This window comes from Triturus cristatus, chromosome 4_1 (assembly GCF_964204655.1).
Source record: "Triturus cristatus chromosome 4_1, aTriCri1.1, whole genome shotgun sequence".
NCBI lineage: Eukaryota > Metazoa > Chordata > Amphibia > Caudata > Salamandridae > Triturus > Triturus cristatus.
Genome location: NC_140585.1, coordinates 11,365,879 through 11,385,764, shown reverse-complemented (window position 1 = coordinate 11,385,764; position 19,886 = coordinate 11,365,879). Strand labels below are relative to the sequence as shown.

Genomic DNA, 19,886 nt, shown 5'->3' with positions numbered 1-19,886 from the left:
TGAAAGAATCATGCAAGATATTAATCCTTCAGATCACTACAGAGACCATAAAACCGAGCTAGCTAGAGTTAACAAGTGCGGTCCCGAAAGCGAAAGAGGATCGCGCCGGAGCATGGGAATTTCTCGTCTTTATGGGGGCCATGTGTTTAAACACATGGCCCCATAAAGATAAGAAAGTGCTCCACAACAGCTGTGAAACAGGAGACCCAGTCCGGATCGCAAGCCAAAGGGCGGCAACCAAAAACCCTCATTTCCAATGGCAGGCCACCGTTTAGCATAAACGGTGATGCCGGCCAATGGAAATGAGAGGCGGGGCTTAAAGCCCTTTTCTAAAAGTACTCATTAGCAATAAATCTCGCCGAGCGAGCTACGCATGTGCGCAGCAACGCTAGGTGAGACCTAAAAATGGAGGGGTCAAATATACCATACGACATACTCCCCCCTTTTCAAGGGGAGCTGCTATATGGATCAGAAACGGCACTCCCTTTGTTGCATTAGACCAAAGAGTGGATGTGAACGGTAGATATGTACTGATCCACGGTACACTAGACGGTATGCATATATTGATTGGCAGCATATGCGCCCCAAATGCAGAGCAGGATAAATTCTTAGGTACCCTTAACAATATCCTAGCTGACTGGGTAGAACACCCCTGGCTTTTGGGAGGGGATTACAATGCAGTCCTTGATATAGACCTCGATCGCTCTCACCCTCCATTGCAGGGAACAGGCGCCAAGAAACAAGTAGCCCCTCTGCATAGATGGGTGAAGGAATGGACACTATGTCAGGATCCCTAATGTGAGTTCCAAAGCGAAGCGCAAGGAACTTGGTTCAATAGGCGTTTCAGTTTCGAATGGGCTTCAATGGTCGAGTTTGTGGCATGCCCGCAATTCTAAGATGGCCGCTCAGGCGCTGGGGTCTGCGGTCTAGTTGTTTACAAATCCAGAGAGACGATGTGACGCGCGCACGCCTGAAGTAATGGGCACTTCACCCAGACAGTTCCTCAGAGAAGACGTGTTCGAGTGTGTTCCCAGTTCTGAAGTAAATTTTTAGAGTAAGAAGCTTTCCAGAGTAACGCTTAAGAGCAGTTCCGAGTCAAGAAACCGAAACTTATCGAAGAGGTCAGAAAAGCCGCTAGAGTCCGTAGTGGACTATTTACCGGGAGTCGAGTACGGAGTCACCTCGTCTCTACAGGGAAAATACGAGTGAAGACTTCAGCCGCACCTGAAAAGAAAACCGAAGAAAGCTAAGTGAATTACTGATAGATTATTCGTTCACATTAAAATGTAAGCAGTGTTTGGTGACGCAATAAGTATAACACTTACCAAGGTCAGCAGAGATCAGCATACAGAGTCCTGTAACAGAAAATGAAGAACATTATAGGATTTACTGAGAAAAGGTTCCTAAGGAAAAATTAATAGACAATACCAACAGTTAACTAGGCAAGTAAGGAGAAAGACTTACCAGAGTTATAGCAGCTCCGCAGTAACCTAAGGAGAGGAAGCAAACAGGAAAAGTTAAAAGCACAAAAGGCTAAATTTAGAAGACGACAGTTTTTTAGAATAGCAAGAGGCAAGAAAAGAAAGAAGAGAAATCACGAGAAGAAAGAGAAGGCCACACACAGAAACATTAATGGTAGGTTTAAAAGAGAAAGAGTTAGAAGATGTTTAAAAACAGAGAATAAATAGGTATAATAAAAAGATATATGTTTTACAGATAATTAGTGACATCAATAACAAGAAAGAAGAAAAGACAGAGTTGAACAGGAAGAGAGGCACAGAGTTCAGGATTCTGGGTAGGTAGAAAAATCATAAGAGAAGAGAAGAAAAGAGACAGAATAGAGTAGAGAAGGAATAATAATTTGTTGTGTGCTTAGTTACCCTTAGGAGTCTTCAGAAGGCAGAGTGATAGCTGAAGAAGAATTCCAGATAGGAAAACCAGTAGGTCCAGAACCAGTCTCTTCTATCGTTTATTATTTTATCCAATTTCCGACTTCCCCCTTGCTGATCAGTTAGAGCCAAAGACATTTCTTGGGGCTGAGTGATTAGTAGTGGGAGTCGGGAAGCTAGCGACTTCTGTTCCTGTGCAAGACAACGGTAACCAGCGAGAAGCTGAAAGTGAGCTCTGACACACTAACTGATGCTTGGCGCACTAAAAACCCGAGCGGCGGGGGCATGGCTACGAGCGTCAAGATGGCGGTCGCACCTTAGGTGTGCTCCGGACCCCTCCGTCATCCACTCTGCCATCCACCGCCATCGGGATCGCCTTACAACCTGTGCCACATACCTTGCTGCCTGAGGACCTCCGGGGCTCTGTCTGAGGCGTTGGGTGCCGACTTGGGACCGTTTGAGCTGCTCTGATCCCTTTGATCCGCCGCGCGGTGATCATGGCACCGCTTGGCTGAACATGGGGGGCTTCCCTCCGTGTCGCCGGACCTGGCTGAGCTCCCCTCCTGAAGAATCAGGCCACCTTGAGTTCCCACGCGCTAGGTGGCGCTGAGCGACAGTGGCGACGTCAGCTGCACACTAAATGGTGGAGGATTGGCGGCATCTGGCGACCGGCGGCACCCTCGTCCTCGGCTCGTCTGTGCCCCTGTGCCCGTTGGTCGCGTGCTGTGACCCTCTTGGACTGGTGTGAGGGAGACAGTGAGCGATAGTGCCTCTTCTGCTGCCCCCAAGGCCTGGCCTGACCTTCCCGGCGCTGCGGACCCGCTGGTGCAGACGAGTCATGGCTCTATTAGCTATTAGCGCTGTGTGCGGCCAGTGGTGAGGCTCCCCCTGCTGTCCCCTGAGCCCCAGACTGACGGCACGGCCCTCTGCGGCGGGGGCCCCGGATCTGGGCTTGATTTGGCGGTGCCGGTGCACTGGTATCCGCCGGACTTTGGGACTGATGGGAGCAGTATCTCACCATTGCCACTCGGTGCTCAGATAGAAATCATCAGCACCTGCCGCGCGGGTTGCTGGATTGGGGATATCGAGTTGCCATGAGGCCCCGGTGGACATCTCCTGTGTCGTGGCTGCCGCCTGCTGGGTGGCCTTCCCAGTCAGCCCCCGGGCCCTAACAGCAACTATTGCACTTGCGGGCTTTCTTTAGGAGTGAGGCCCACGGGGATTGGAGATCTTGCGACATCTGTGTGGGAGTGGCCTGCACACAGCCTGATCGGCCCTGCTGAGCCCTGGGCCCTGACCGCTGCTGCAGGTGCCAGGGGCTACCGGTGGGTGGTCTATGATGGACGGAGTGTCCCTGTGAGCTGGCTTGGAGGTAAGGAGTGGGGGTGCGGCGGCATCTGGGCTGGGGTGAGGATTCGGCCATCGATCGGGCTGCAGGCAGGGTGCGGGGGGCCCCTGGATGCCGCTGCTCCTCCTCCTCCTCCCACCACTTCCGACACACCTCCTATGACCTGCGGCAGGGGTGCACCTGTCCTGTGGGGTGGGGGTGGTGGCGACGGCGAAGCCTGCTTGGCCTCCCCTCTCTGGGCTTGGGGTGTGGACGGCATTGCTCGGCCGCCACTTTGGGCAGCGGTGACCTCCCCCCCCCCCCCCCCCCCCGCAGACCCGACATGGTGATCTGATGACTCTCTGGGGGCCCCAGCCATAGCTTTGTGTCGTGGCGCCTGTGTTGCTTCCTAATCCTTTCCTTGAGCTTATCCCGGATCGTTGGTTATTGCTGCTGGGATCTGCTGCCTGCACCAGCCCTTTAACTCTGGCCCTGCCGTGACCCCGCACCCTTATAGATCCTTTGTGTGTCCGCCCCGGCGGAGTGTCTGGTGGCCTTGGAGGGGGGAGGACCTGCGTGCGGCCTTGCTGCTTTCTTCTCCCTCTACTTCGGCCACACCTTTCGGGCGGCGGCAGTTTGATCCAGGCCGTGCCCTCACGTCTAGTGTTTGCTCCTGCTAAACCCCGGCCCCCAAGTGTTGGCCTGTCACCTTCCCTCTGCGGGGTCTGCGTGTGGGGACTTCGTGACAGTGATTTCCTGGGGTCGCCATGGGCAGAACGGACAGGTCGGTGAGGAACCCTGCCACCCAGACGAAAATGGACCGCTTCACCACCTTGGAGGCGGCGACAACCGGAGGTGTGCTTGCCCAGGAAGCTCCTCCATCCGCGAATTTGGCCGCCATCCTCCAGGCCGTCCATGCCTCACAGACGTCGGTGGAGGGTAAGATCGCAGAGGTGCAAGTAGACGTGACTCTCCTTCGACAGGACCTCCGGAATACCACGGCTTGGATTAAAGAAACTGAGACCCGGATCTTTGCTGTGGAGGATGACATCCAGCAACTTAAGGGGCAGGTGGCCCGCCTCCAGTCGCACACTCAAGAGTTACATTGTCGGGCAGAGGATGCCGAAAACAGATCCCGACGCAATAACCTCTGCCTGGTGGGATTTCCAGAGGGGGCAGAGCGGGACCGCGCAGTGGACTTCCTGGAGAGATGGCTGCGGTCTTGGATCCCGAAGGACTCTCTCTCTCCCTGGTTCGCAATCGAGCGGGCCCACCGGTCTCTGGCACCCAGACCAGCCCCGGGCGCACCTCCCCGCCCATTCATAATGCAGGTTCTCAATTTCAAAGACCGCGACTCCATCTTGTCTGAAGCTCGCAAACAACAGCGGCTACGCTGAGAACGGTGCAATCATGATCTTCCCGGACTACACTCGCGAGGTTCCTGGGCCAGCGCAACTCCTTTGGGGAAGTCAAGCAAAAGCTGAGGGCACTCAACATTCAGTATCGGCTCCTCTTCCCGGCCCGCTTGCGGGTGGTGTTCGCGAACAAGACGCTGTTCTTCGACAACCCGACGGAGGCCTGGACCTGGGCAACAGAGGACCAGAGAATGGACCTGGCCGCCTTGCTCCCCTCGCTCCTCAACCTCAGCGTAACCGCTCCCGCAGCGCCGTGGACAGAGAAGGGCCCGCTCGAACTCCCCACCGGGCCATTCGCAGCAGCCAGTATCGCTCTCTGGGGCACCAACGGCCGGGAGGCGCGCCGGCTCTTCCAGCCGTTTGGATGGCGGTGGTGCTTCGCCCGGGACCTCTGTGATTGATCTCCCAGACTCGGACCTCTCCCGTAGCCCGATGCTTCTGAGGGACCCTGCCTGATCTGGTCTCTGCCTGCCGGGCCTGGCTCCGCGGCCGGAGATGGCACCTTAGCTCACAACATTTCTTTCCTTCCTGATGGACTGATAAACACACATCTGGACATGAGGAGGGATCCTCCACGCTTCCCCATTCCTAAGCGTTCTAGTTTGGTTGTTCACCCGACAGATGCTTCCGTTCTCGAAGTGTAGGTTGGGGGTGGGAGAGGGGTTGGGGAATTGGGACCGTTGTCCCATGTTTTGTTAGTGTTTATTATCGTTTTGCTGCACCAACACCCACATGACACTCGGACCTACCCCTACATGGGTCCACTATCCATGGTCCGTCCCACTGACATGCCTTTGCACCTGCTCCAGGCACCGCACTTGCCGTCGGCTCTCCAGGGCCCGATGAGCCACCGAAACGATCTCCAGCCCCCATGACAGACACACCATCTCCGACGGCAGCCCTCCATATTTTCCATATTTTATCATGGAATGTTAATAGCCTACTAGATCGCCACAAACGAACGGCCGTACTGCGTTACGCACAGCGCCTCAATATTGGAGTGCTTCTACTTCAGGACACGCACCTGATGAGGAATCACTGCCCCTTCCTAGCGCGTTATGGCTATGATAGGGTTTGGCACTCGGGCTTCGCTCGAGGTTCTCGTGGCGTAGCCATAATATTGAAACGCACCCTGCCCTTTGTACTTACACAAGTTGTTCATGACCCGCAGGGCACGTTCGTGATTATCTGCGGTATACTGGGGGGGGCACTCCCCTTAACCTGGTGTCCTTGTACTCACCCCCTTTGATGCTCGCCATGGCTCTGAAACAATCCACCGCTCTGCTGCCCACCCTCCTCCTGTGGTCCACTGTTATTGGGGGCGACTTAAACACGGTCTACACTCCGCTTCTCGAAAAGACCGGTCCTCCTTCCACTTCCAGACTCGCGCAAGCGAAACAGCTAACAAACTGGGCTGAATCCCTGGGCCTTTGCGATGCATGGCGAATCTGGCACCCACATGCTAGACAGTTCACGCACACCTCCGCCGCACACCACACGCAGGCACGCATAGATGCAATTTTCATTCCGTCTACGGACTGCACCATGATCCAAGATGTCCGCATACTCCCGCGAGGCATCTCCGACCATTCCCCGCTGCTCCTTCGTACCGGGACTCCTCCCACTCACTCACGCCCAACGTGGCGGTTGAACGCTTGGTTCCTTCAGGACAAGGAATTCAAGAAGGTGGTGGGCTCAGAACTGAAGCAGTACTTCGCCACCAACGTGGGGTCGGTTTCTTCCCCGGGTACCCTGTGGGAGGCGGGCAAGGCCACTATCCGTGGATATGCCAAAGGCCACATCCAACGTCAGCGGCGGGCCCATCTGCTGCAAATCACCTCACTGGAGGCGCAAGCTCTGCGCCTTGAGCAATCCCCCTCTACCGATGGTGATGCAGCTCGCGAGCGGCACCTCACGGTCATCCGAGCTGAAATCAAGCAGCTCTCGTTGGAGGCCGCCAAGCTCCTGTGGAGATCTTCAGTGGCCAGAGTTTATGGCTGGGGTGATAAAAACGGCACAATCCTTCATAGGCTCGCCACGTATCCCAGAGCGAACCGCATTATCCCGGAAGTGCTGGATCAAGAGGGTTCGCCACAATGGTCCCCGGTGGCTATGGCCGGCGCTTTTGCCGCCTTCTACCGTCACTTTTATGCCAAACAAACCCCGGTACGGTCGCTTGGCGAGCTTATAGACGCCGGAGATGCCCACCTCCCTCAGCTGGATTCTACCGCTCAAGCAGATCTTGACCGCCCAATCTCCCACAACGAGATTAATGAGGCTATTGCTTACACCTGGCCGGGTAGGACTCCTGGCCCAGATGGCCTCCCCCAGGAATACTATGCAGCATACCGGGAAGCCCTTGTGCCTCGCCTCGCTGACTTGTATGCCGAAGCTTTAGAGAAAGGTTCCTTTCCGCCAGAGACGGACATGGCCACCATCGTGGTCCTCCCGAAGTCACAACCGCCATCCCCCCCCCACTGCGCTGACTACCCTCCCATCTCCCTCATTAACACGGACGTTAAATTGTATGCCGCAATCCTTGCCCAGCGGTTGAAGCCCTATCTTACCATGTTGGTCCATCAGGACCAGTGTGGGTTCATGCCCCAGCGAGGCACCAGACACTGCCTCCGGTGGCTGCAACTGGCCCTGGCTCACCGCCAGGTGCTTTCCCCTAACTTGGTGCTCCTTCTCATCGATTTTGAGAAGGCGTTCGACTTCGTGGACTGGACGTACCTGAACGATGTGTTGGCTGCGGTGGGTTTCGGCCCTCGCTTCCGTCAGCTGGTTGGGGTTCTGTACGCCCGGCCTCAAGCGCACGTCTTGGTCAATGGGGTTCTCTCTGACACCTTCCCCATTCAAAGGGGGATGAGACAGGGATGCCCCCTCTCGCCCCTTCTCTTCGCCTTGGCGATGGAGCCTCTAGCGACCTTGATTCGGTCAGAGAATCTCGTTCAAGGATGGGAATGGCTCAACTCTGAAGTGGACAAGATCGCACTATACGCAGACGATGTGCTGTTCTTTTTAACCGATGCCGCCCAATTAGGTCCCCGTTGTCTCCAGATCCTGCGTTCTTTCGGGCAAACTTCCGGCCTCCGGATGAATTCTGCTAAGTCGGTCCTGGTCCCACTCCATCGCTCCAGAGAAACTATGACTGGCAATCCACGATGCCGCTTCGGCTTCAGTCTTTTAAACATCTTGGGATCTGGGTTGCTCTCCTTCCAGAACTGGGATGGTCCCTCAATGTCACCCCGCTCGTGAAAAAAAGCTAAGGCTGATCTCCAAAGATGGCAGACACTACCCCTGAACCCCTTGGGGAGGGTCGCCTTGTTTAAAATGATGATTCTGCCTAGGTTTTTGCACATCCTCCAAAACACCCCCTTCTGCTTCCCACGGGCATGGTTTCGGGAGCTAGACACTATGGCTACTAAATTCCTCTGGGGGAAAGGGAGGGCCGGCTGGCGTTAAACACTATTTGGATTCCATCATTCGATGGGGGCATGGGGATGACACATTTATACCTAGACTACTTGGCGACTCGTCTACTGATTCTACACGACTGGTTCAACAGGGGCTGGTCCAATCCGGCCCATAGGCTTGAACTAAGTGGGCTCGGCCTGTCCAAAATCCAAGCCTTAATGTATGGGGAATCTATCCCATCCACCTTGCCCGACGTCACGCGCTCCGCGCTCTTAGCCTGGCGTGCTGCTCTAAGACCTACTCAGTGGACACACAAACTCACCCAACACACGCCTCTATGGCATGGGACATGGCTCAGGGAGGTCAGTGGGTTACAGGGGTTTAGAACCTGGAATCTTATAGGGATCTCTCAGCTCGGTGATGTGTGGGCAAGCGGCCACATGTGCTCCTTTAAAGACCTTCAGTCCAAATATTCCCTGCAACCATCACAGTTTTATAAATATCTACAACTGAGACACTCCCTCCACATACCGGACGATACCAGGATCCCTGAATACAGTCTCCCCAAAGCACAGATAATGCTAGGCGACTTGGGGAAGGGGGGGTATTTCCCACATCTACCGGGCACTGGTCAACAACACCCCGACCTCACTAGACCGACTCAGGGACCAATGGGAGGAGTGGGTAGGCCCGTTGGATGAGGAGGACTGGCGTGATGCCCTCATGTCACCCAAGATGGTCACCACTTCCGCTAAACTCCACTTGATCCAATTATACTATTTACATACGGCCTACTTAACCCCAAAGCGCCTACATCGAGCTGGCTTCTCCCCATCCGCCTCATGTGCGAGGTGTGGTCAAGATCCGGCCGACTTCTTCCACATGGTGTGGGAGTGTCCCCAACTAGCTCAGTTCTGGGGTGAGATCGAAAGTGAACTGACCTAGGTCCTGGGGTGGGTGGTTCCTCATGACCCACGCCACTCCCTTCTCGGGATTACAGATGGACTAGACGGGTCCAGAAAAGAGAAAATATTTTACAACACAGCCATGGTTGTGGCCAAGCAGGACATAGCCGCCTCCTGGAAGCTTCTCACGCCACAAGGTGCTGAGAAATGGCGTAGGGGGGTGGATTGGTGCGCGGCACAAGAAAATCCCATGTACGAGCACGAGGGTGTCCTAAGAAATACCGGAGGGTGTGGGGTAAAGGGCTGGGTGCCGTGGTGTAGCCTGAACTCTATACATGATGTTTGTCTTTAATGCTGCAGGGTAGGGCCTAAAGGGGAAGTCTTTGCTCTGGTGAGTGACTTCTGTCACTATTGGTGCTATCCAGTGTCATATTGCTGGTGTTTGTTCTTTGTAAAAACAATAAAATTGTTTATCAAAAAAATAAAAAAAATAGAGCGGCCAGGAATATTCATTTTACTCTCCCCCACATATGTTACATACACGAATAGATAATATATTTTGCTCTTTGCCCCTGGATGCACAAATTTCCCAAACCACATACTCCGGGAAAACGCTGTCAGACCACAACCCCCTAGAGGTAACATTTTTCTGGAGGAAAATTCCTACTCCAATCCCAACATGGAGACTGCAGCCCCAAACACTAGAAGACTCTGTATTTCGCAACACCCTAGCCACAGCTCTTTCTAATTATTTCTCTGAAAATGTAGATACTACAGCATCACAACAAGTAGAATGGGAAGGCATTTGAGACAGTTATTAGAGGGGTAGCTTTCAGCACAACAGTGGGAGCCCGACAAACGATTAATAAAGAGCTAAAAGAAATAGAAAGTAGACTGGATCAGACAGCAATCACTGAGACCGCAAGGGAAGCAGCCCTACAAGAGGCTCGCATCACACGTGCCGAACTCTTACAGTGACTACGAGTCATAGATTATCGAACATATACACAAAAACAACATGCAGAGGCCGATAAGGCTGGCTCTCTCCTGGCCAGGATTTTGAAAGATGCTCTGTCCTCCACCCCTATATAAGAGATCAATACGATTGAGGGAACAACAGTAAACACGCAATCGGACATAAATACAGCATTTATCAAGTATTATGAAACTATGAAATGATATGCATCACCTAGCAATCCCGAGGAAGATGTATTGGATGCGTTCCTAGATGGTCTCGTATTACCCCAATTACTAGAAGCGCACCAAAAAGAGTTAGCAGAACCCATGTCAAAATTTAAAATTCCAGAAGCGATAAAAGAACATCCCAAGAAACAAAACCCCGGGCCTGGATGACCTCCCGTGGAGTTTTAAGAGACGTTCTCGGCAGCATTGGTCGCCCAATTAGGGCGCCTGTACCAGGAATCACTAGACACAGGGTCCCTCCCTCCTACAACATGGCAGGCACTGGTCACGTCCCTCCCAAAACCAGACAAGAACCTCAGGGACATGTCCGGATACCGACCTCTCTCTTTATTAAACACCGAATATAAAATATTAAACAAACTATTATCCCGTAGACTACTTCAATATTTGCCAAAACTAATAAACATAGATCAATGCCGTTTCATGCCCGCCCATAACACCTCCCTCAATATTAGGCGACTCTACCGCGTATGGACTTCTACAACATTTGCGATGACGTTTGTCTGGCTGAAGAATGTTATAAACTAATCCCTCTCCTGCAGTACAAAGCAACACATGATATGTGGCCTGAGAGAATCCTAGAGATGGAGGGGTATCATACATGCATCTTGAACAGGAGGCTGTTCACGCACACTGGTGTGTATGCCATAATTGAACATTTAAGGGCTTTCCGTGAGCTGGATACTGTTCATGTGGAGTGTACAACGTAATAGAAGATTTAGAAGGATAAAAGGTATAGCAGGTTGTGTGTCAAGAACTATCAATTCTATTAACTATACGAAGGTGGCGATTATGCGTCTCAATCTTTGCTGCAATATTCGCAGCAGCCATTAAGAACAGTCAAACACAAAAAACTACATTTACCATCAATTCAGTGACTGATCCGCGCATACATGTCCCTTTATCAATCAGAGGCACCAAAACTATTCCTCTCTCTTTGCTCAATCGACCAAAAGATCAACAACTTGGAACTTCACTTCCAGAAGAACGAAAAGTCACTGTAATCAAACAGCATTGTAACGATGCGGAATTCCACTATAGAGTAGAACCCTCCAGGAGGTCATGGAAGTGAAACTTGTGTCACTTAAGACAGCAACTCCAGATGAATCACAGATCCAACCTGTTAATGGCGCAATGCCCATAAGACCTGGCCACTTTCTAAAGAGGCCTTTCCTGCGCTTCTGCTCAGTACATCAAACAAGGTAACGTCCAAAACAGAACATAAAAATAATAGAGAGGGACTTTAATCGAACATATTCAAACCAGACACAATTAGGGAGTATAATTTTATGGGCTTGAATTATTACTTGGAGGATGGCCTGCAGTTTTGCCAAGGGAACGGAATGTATTACTTCATACCCATGGTGGAGAGCCGTCCACCTAATTTATAAATGACTGCCAAGCAGGCAGTCATTTATCAAAACAGGACAGCGGTTCCTGGCAATGTGTATTACTCTCTTCTACGAGGCTGTGCCAGCAGGACGCAGCCCTGCAGCATGGAGTAATTGTCTTTTGTTTGCAAAAAGAAAATCCTGAAACTAGATTTTCTTTTCTAAACAAAAAATATAATGCTCCTTTCGCCATGGGAGTCTTCTCCCACGGTGAGTGGAGCATTATAATGCTTTTATTGTTCCTTCTAAGAAACAGCATAAAATGACTACATGTCCAGGATCTAAACTGGATGGGCATGTAGCCATTTCTCCAATGGCTCTTACTCCTGAGGGCTGTTGGAGAAGTTATGCCTCGGCGGAGACAGAGTAGTCTCATTATGGACACACTGAAGGCCCACCTGCATTTAAATCAAGCAGATGGACCCTCATGTTGGCGGTATGTATATTCTGTCACTGTTGTGATGGAGTATACCCAACGCCAACATAATATTCAGGACTTAATTCACATCTAATGCACATGTTGACTAACTCTGGGATAATCCTCACCCTGTGCCCTTAATAGAATTGAAAATTCTTGATGCAGGAGCTAGATCATTTTTTAGGTCTCGCCTGGGCCAGAGCTTTAGCGCTGCTCTCGCGAGAGCTTTTGTAAACGGGGGATTTGGAAGTGCAAACTAGTGCTTTCAGGCCTCCAAATACAGTGCATGTGCGCCGGGCGCGCGCACCATTTGGCAGCCTGCGTGATCATTTCGCAGCCGCTTTGATGTTCTCAGTGAGCCGCGCGGCCACTAAGAACATCAAAGCGGCCGCGAAAGTGCACACCATTTGCTAGCCTGCGTGCCTCTCTCCCCTTAGAGGGCGCGACGTGCCCTACCCCCTCCCTTATCCCACTTCCTGCTTGTTGCACATGCTGATTAGTAGATCTGTCTTGCAAACGTATGGACAGCAGCCCCTTACCTAAGCTGCAGCCCCTGGTGCCTGCTGCAGCTGAAGAGTTTGTTATAGCCGTGGTCTGTGTCACTCACTATAGGATCGCAAAATATCTGCGCGCCAAAAACCCTGTCTGCACAAAAACACGGCCAGGACACACCTGGAGATGGCGACCCTAACGCGACCCCTCAGAGGTGTTGCGGGACACACCGGAAACATTTGCAGTGGCAGTGTTGTGCTCTACAACAGGAAACTGCTGGGGAGTAATGACATCGTCAATCGCAAACTTTGTGTTGGTTCCAGACAAGGTCCCAGCACGATGTACTTTCCAAAACCTAATTAGAAAGCAGATGAAAGCACCTGGCCTTGTTTTTGTTTGTTTACCCACCGGCTCCATCTCGCCCGCTTCTTGCAGCGGTCTCTGGGCATTCCCAGCGCACATACAAAGAAGTGTGTTCACGGAGCGTGGAAGGTGGTGGTGCGAGGCATCCAAGGGCACCCAGACCCAGGCCCTCCTCCGTGCCAAGGAGGGGATATACTCTGGTCTCTGCAGTGGGTAAAGCTCCCAAACGCACCATGATGTGCAGAGGCTGATGCTCTCCGTTGCCGACGCAGAGATGGCATTAAAAACAAATGCATCTTGAGGTTTCACATAAGCCAAAGTTCTGCAAAATAGACATACTGAAAGGGAAAAGTTGCTTCCCTGTCATTTGGCGCTGGCACTAACTGACCAATTAGATGCACGAATAAAAATAGAAAAAACATGATGTGCAGTATGTAACAGAGTCGATAGACGTCCTGGCCCTTGGCTAGTGTTTCCTCGAGTTAACTCTATAAAAGCCTTAAATTGCTTCTTCTGTGACTTGGTTCATAATGCTTCCCAAATGACATGGACACCACAAGTGATCCCCGCGGGCCCCATCTGAAGCCCTGAAGCCACCAACTAGTGTGTTGGTGATTAACTGACAATGACCCCATAAATGCCCCTCAATTCCGGTACTATTTGAAGGCCGTTCGAGGCAATTGCCTCTCATCTGCAAGACTGGGCATCACAAGCGACGCATTTAAAAAAAAAAAAACATTTTTGCAGCAGAGTGAAATCCGCGAATCTCAAGCGTCAGAACACTTATTGCCTAGTTCGACGTTTAAGTTGCAGTCCTGAATTTAGAGGAGGAAACAAAAAAGTAAAAGAAATAAAATAGGACCGCATGAGATTTTCATACCCCACATGAGGCAGTTTACAAAGTCGAGTAAATCAGCAGATTTTTTAATCTATCACCTATCACTAGGAAACCTAGCGTAAACACTTTATTTCACAAGCGCTTGTCCTTTCACCACACTCATTCACTATTCACACTGGCTGTACTATCAGTGGTTTCCTTTCACACCTGCTGCATGACAAGAACCTACCTGTTAGGTTTGCCAGCGAGGCAGGTACAAATAAAGGAGTCAACACAGTGTGCTTTCGTTTCTGGCCACAAGGTCAGGGCCACTGGCCTTTTATTATCACCTCCGTGTACGTCATGGCCAATAGCATTCAGGCTACACGTGGCGGGGGTCACCCACTAAAATACCCATCCTCATTTTGTGTGTTGGGATGTTCCATCCCCAACACAACATTCCTCCTTCACCCAAACAAAACAAAAACAAGCATTGGCATAGCCAATAGGTCTCGCCTTTGGGACCTTAGAAGTGTTTAGTTATCCAGCACAATATCCTTGGTGCAACAACATAAAATGTTGCATGGCTAAACACTTATAAGGTCCCAAAGGCGAGACCTATTGGCTATGCCAATGCTTGTTATTCTATGTCAGGAACGGAGGCTGAGATTTTGCCTGTTTAAAGCTGGTCAGCGAGCACAGATGACACATTGCATATTGGTTTATAATAAAAATGTCTTGGAAGGAAAATCAGATGACCAATCTGTACAGTCATTATAACATCCAACCTAGCGCACAATAAAAATGTTTTGGGCACCACTGAGCCCCTGACTGAGTCTGCCGAAATGTACTCATGTCAACCCCGTCTTCTGCCATAAAACGCCCAACCCATCTGACCAGATCAGCTGATCTGACAGGCCCAAATGGCTTTTGCAATCAACAACACCCTTTCAAACACTGTACAACACAAAGTTTAGGGTCATTAGGAAAACCTAAACATGACTCCTTTAGAAGAGGTGATATTCTGTCCAGAAATTTGGAAAGACATCCCTTCAGGCGAAAATACCTCTTAGATCTAAAGCTCTTATAACCAAAGATCTGCTACATAACATCCAGCATAAAAGCATTGTAATCTTACCAACAGTTGTTTCACAATCAGGAGAAATGGCTTTTCTCAACCCCTCTGCCTTTTAGTTCATTAAGTCAATAGAGCTCCCCTCTGGCCTCACCTCCCCTCTACACACCTAGACTCACGTCCCCTCTACACACCTAGACTCACGTCCCCTCTACACCCCTGGACTCACCTCCCCTCTACACCCCTGGACTCGCCTCCCCTCTACACCCCTGGACTCACCTCCCCTCTACACCCCTGGACTCACCTCTCCTCTACCCCCCTGGACTCAACTTTTCTCCCCATTCTTTGGACTCACCTCCCCTCCCCCCTCTTTGGACTCCCCTCCCCTCCCCCCTATCTTTGGACTCACCTCCCCTCCCCCATCTTTGGACTCACCTCCCCTCTCCCCCTGACTCTCCTCCCCTCCTCCCCCCTTGGACTCCCCTCCACCATCTTTGGACTCACCTCCCCTCTCCCCTGACTCTCCTCCCCTCCTCCCCCCTTGGACTCCCCTCCCCTCCCTCTCTTTGGACACCCCTCCCCTCCCCTTCCCCTCTTTGGACTCACCTCCCCTCCTACTCCCCCTCGACTCACCCCCTCTCCCTCCTGGACTCACTTCCCCTCCCCCTTTGGACTCACCTCCCCTCCTCCTCTCACCCTGGACTCACCCCCTCTCCCATCTGGACTCGCCTTCCCTTCCCCCTGGACTCAGCTGCCCTCTCCCTTCCCTCCTGGATTCACCTCCCCTCCCCCTCCTCTTCTCACCCTGGACTCACACCTCCCCTCCTCCCCCCTGGACTCACCTCCCCTCTCTGGACTCACCTCCCCTCTCTCTGGACTCACCTCTCCTCCTCCTCTCTCCTGGACTCTCCTCCTCTTGGTCTCACCTCCTCTCCCCCCTGGACTCTCCTTCCTCCGTTCCTGGAGTGAAGAACGTGGTGGCAGACTTTTTGAGTAGGTCACCCGTTGGTACAACAGACAGTGATCACATTTCAGAAACAGAGGAAACGAGCATAGCCAATGTTCCAGAACAGTTCAACTGCATATCTAAAGAAGAATGGCTCACGGAGCAAAACAAAGACAGCATTATTAGTCAAGTTATAACTATGCTAACTGATGGATGGACATGCAAAAGCCAATTGCCCGAACCATTACTACACATCTTGGAGATAAAGGACGAATTGTCACTGGAGAATGGATTTTTATTAAGGAGTGGTAGGGTTGTACCTCCAAAAAGCTTTAGAATGAGGGTACTAAGTTTGTGTCATGAAGGACATTTAGGTATTGCAAAAACAAAAAACAGGGCCAAAAACATTTACTCGTGGCCGGGCATTAGCTTGGAGGTGGAGAATGGTCAGGGATTGCACACTTTGCGTCAACTCTGATAACACACAGGTAACATTTAGACCTCCTTGCACCTTATTCCATGCCCATCCATGCCGTGGGAGAGAATTGGTGTAGACATAATGGGTCCCATATCTGAGAATCTAGAACAGTGGTACATATTAGTCATCATTGATCATTTCACTAAATGTCCAGAACTAAAGTTCGTAATAACACCAAACGCACATAGTGTTGTCAAGTTCCTTGATGATGTATTTACACGCAAAGGTCTTCCAAATCAGGTTATCAGTGCCAACGGGGCACAATTCATGTCCGAGACATTAAAAAATTACATACAAACACCCCAAATTCTGCACAAAACCACATCTGTTTATTACCCAGCGGGCAATGGGGCTGTTGAACGATTCAACAGAGTAATCAAAGGAATTGTCTAGTTAGCCAACAGCAACCACCTAAGCTGGAAGCAGGAGACACTCAAAACACTGTGGGCTTACCGCATCACACCCTGCGAAACCACTGGACACAGACCATTGAAGCTCATGCGGGGAAGGATTCCATTGACCAAGGACAATGTGGGTTGGGTCAAGGCAGCCAAGAGAGTACACTGGTCCTCCCATCTGGTCAGAGAAAGGCTAGTGCGTGCACAGTCCAGTTGTAAAGAAAGATATGACAGCAAGCACGGGTGTAAGCAAGTGGAGCACAAGATAGGGGACACGGTCAAGGTCAAAAGAAGTGGACATATAGGAAAGGGTCAGGAGAGATACACCTCTCCCTTATCTGTGCGTGAGGTGCACTGCAATTCCACACTCTTGAGCGATGGTAGGGTGTGGCACTTCTCCGCCTTGTCTCCCTACAGACAACACTCAGAGAATACCAAAGTTACCATGTCCACTGATCAGACAAGTGGGTTTCCCGAAAAGATCAAACGCAGTGAAACACACCATAGTGCATCAGACTACGATTCTGACTAGGCGTTTCCCACACCACACACCGCGGCGCACAGCAACTTCACACAGCCCATTTCTAAACCAGATCACACACCACTAGATCATGGTACCCCAGGAAGAGATAGAAGACAGTTGCCTTCAACACCCTCACGTGACGCTCCTCTACCTATCGGCAGGAGCAGGGCAGGAAGGCGACTTTTGCCACCAGTTAAACTTTCTGATTACATTTGTGAGTAAATGGTAACTGCAAGCATTTGTTTTGGCTTCCCCTACTACTTCTTTCTACTTTTTCGTCATCTTCTTTCTCCCTCTCCTTTTCTCTCTCGCTCTCTTTCTCTCTCCCTCTCTCTCCTTTTCTTTTTTCCCTAAGGGGGGGGGGGATGTGTTGTGATTACATACTTTAGTTCCTGCGAGGACACCGTTACTGTTTTTCACTCATGTTGTAACGCCCTGAACGTCTCAGGATCGTTTAACAGACACGATAATGAGGACGCAACCACTTGTGAAGGGTTAGTTATTTTAATGAAGGCAAAAACAATACAACGAATAAACAAAAGTTATAGTCACTGGAATCCTCCAGGCTAAGTACGTTACCAGCCCACAGCACGGATGGTCCTAACCGTCCTCTGCATATACGCCGATCCCGGGGTATGCCAACAGAGGGCAGAAATGAAATGGCCGACAATGCCAATCGGTAGGCTGTGAGGGGCACGAAGAGTGTTGGGGAGAATCGAGGAGTCAGGGAAACACCCAGCCGGGGTCTCTACCTGAAGGGAGCAGCCGCTCAACCTCTTCCTCAGACTGCACCGGGACGCGGAGTCACCTCCTGGTGATGCGTCTCCGATACCCCAATCAAAAGCAAGAAGACTGAACCGAGAGCAGCCGCTCGATCGATCCGGTGGACTTCCGAGTCTGTAACGCGGCAAACACCTCCTGGTGTGCGTTACAGCTGGCAGTCCCTGTATCTCTGGTCGGGCTGGGAGTTACGACTCCAACCAGCAAAAGCGCCACTGCGCTTTGACTCAGCCGAGTCAAAAAGCGAAGCTCAATGGTTGACCGGTAGAGCTTCCGGGTCCTTCACAGGTGACGATGGGGCAAGACACGGCCCAGGGAGTAACGACTCGACCTACCTCCGTTCTTGCCTTACTGGAGCACCACTCCGGAACACTGCTCTTCACGAAGCAGGTACGTCGGTGTAAACACAATATACGACAGCGTTGTACCTCCCGGTTCCTCCCTTTATAGGGCGTGTTTTCCTTGAGTTATGTAACAGCTCTCCTGTTTACATAAGGGCGTGTTTTCCCTTGAGTTATGTAACAGCTCTCCTGTTTACATAAGGGCGTGTTTTCCTAGAGTTATGTAACAGCTCTCCTGTTTACATAACCTCTCAACCGCTAAGCATCCTGGGAGATGTAGTCCGTTTACGCTGGTTACCGTTTTCCTCCCCTCGCATGACAGGAATTCTTGACAGTACATCCTCCCTCTCAGCGGCTCCCCACGGGTCCAGCGCTGGCAGGAAAACGCCGATGGAACAAGGAGACCAAGCGCGGAGCATGAACCCCTTCAGCCGGTTCCCATGATTGCTCCTCCGGGCCATAGCCTTTCCACGCAACCAGGTACCACAGCTTCCCCCTGCGCCATTTGGACGCCCGTATGCCCGACACTTCATACTCCACCTCCGACTCCACGCATACCGGCCTAGGTGTCCCAGACGGCTTGGAGGGTGCTGGTTTGAGCAATGATACATGAAAGACAGGGTGTATCCGCAATGACTGGGGCAAGCACACCTTCACGTTCACGGGACCCATACACTTGGTAATGCGATAGGGGCCCATGTACTTGGGATGGAACACACTGTTCTTTCGAAACCTCATGTTTCTTGTGGATATCCAGACGTAGTCTCCAGTGCGGTACAGTGGCCCGGGCCTTCTCTTCCTGTCGGCCGCAGCCTTGTATCGTCTCTTGGCCTCTATTAGGACAGCCCTTGAGCGCATCAACGTGTCTTTTATGTATGCCACCCTGTCCGCTGTGGCGGGAATCCTGTCCTCTCTGAACGGATGTAGAAATGGCAAGAACCTGGGATGTTGGCCATAGTTGCTATAGAACGGAGATGACTGTGTGGAGCTGTGAGTGGCGTTGTTATAGGCTATCTCTGCAACCCATAGCAAGTCGACCCATTCTTCCCTGCCCTGGTCCACAAAACATCGCAGATACTGTTTGAGCGTTTGGTTCAGGCGCTCGGTTTGGCCGTCCGTTTGAGGGTGGTAGCTGGTGGACAGGGCGGTCTTAACATGCAGCGCAGTGCACCAAGTCTTCCAGAATTGCGCAGTAAACTGCGACCCCCGGTCCGACACGATCACCCCAGGTAATCCATGCAGTCGTACCACATTCTTTAGGAGTAGTGACGCCAATTCCCCGGCCGTAGGGACTCTCTTGCAGGGGATGAAGTGCCCCATTTTCGTCAAGTAATCCACCACCACCAGTATTGCCGTCATCCCCTGGTCTACCGGTAGGCCCACCACGAAGTCCAGTGATATGCTATCCCATGGTCTATCCGGGGTCGGAAGTGGATGTAAGAGCCCTTGGGTTCGGCCATGGTCGGCCTTCATGGTAGCACACGTAGGACACTCCTGTCCCCACCTCCTGACATCCACTCTCATGGTTGGCCACCAGAAATGCCGTCCCATGCTAGCCACCGTTTTTTCAAAGCCCAAATGACCTGCACATGGAGAGTCATGGCACCAGATGAATGCTTGTTTCCTTAGCCTAGGCGTGGGTATCAACAGGCACCTGCCCTTCAGGGGTATCCCGTCCTTCAGCTGCCATTCTCTGTGACTGAGGAGC

At 51.6% G+C, this 19,886-nt stretch overlaps 2 protein-coding genes across 4 annotated transcripts in view; one reads left to right on the top strand and one right to left on the bottom strand.

Annotated features, from left to right (window-relative positions):
- Positions 1–19,886, top strand: part of LOC146839296 (uncharacterized) — a 400,042-nt gene that overhangs the window by 213,369 nt on the left and 166,787 nt on the right. Inside the window, 1 exon segment of the mRNA XM_085650764.1 lies at positions 6,300–7,426. Within this exon segment, the coding sequence (XP_085506890.1) occupies positions 6,300–7,426 (1,127 nt within the window).
- Positions 1–19,886, bottom strand: part of LOC146839297 (uncharacterized) — a 153,524-nt gene that overhangs the window by 97,365 nt on the left and 36,273 nt on the right. The window contains exon 2 of one of the 3 annotated variants that reach the window (XM_085651323.1): positions 15,595–15,798. The exons of 1 other annotated variant lie outside the window; for it this stretch is intronic. The gene's annotated coding sequence lies outside the window, so the exon portion shown is untranslated. The remainder of the gene's footprint in view (positions 1–15,594; positions 15,799–19,886) is intronic. One more of the 3 variants, XM_085651324.1, reaches the window with a different exon arrangement.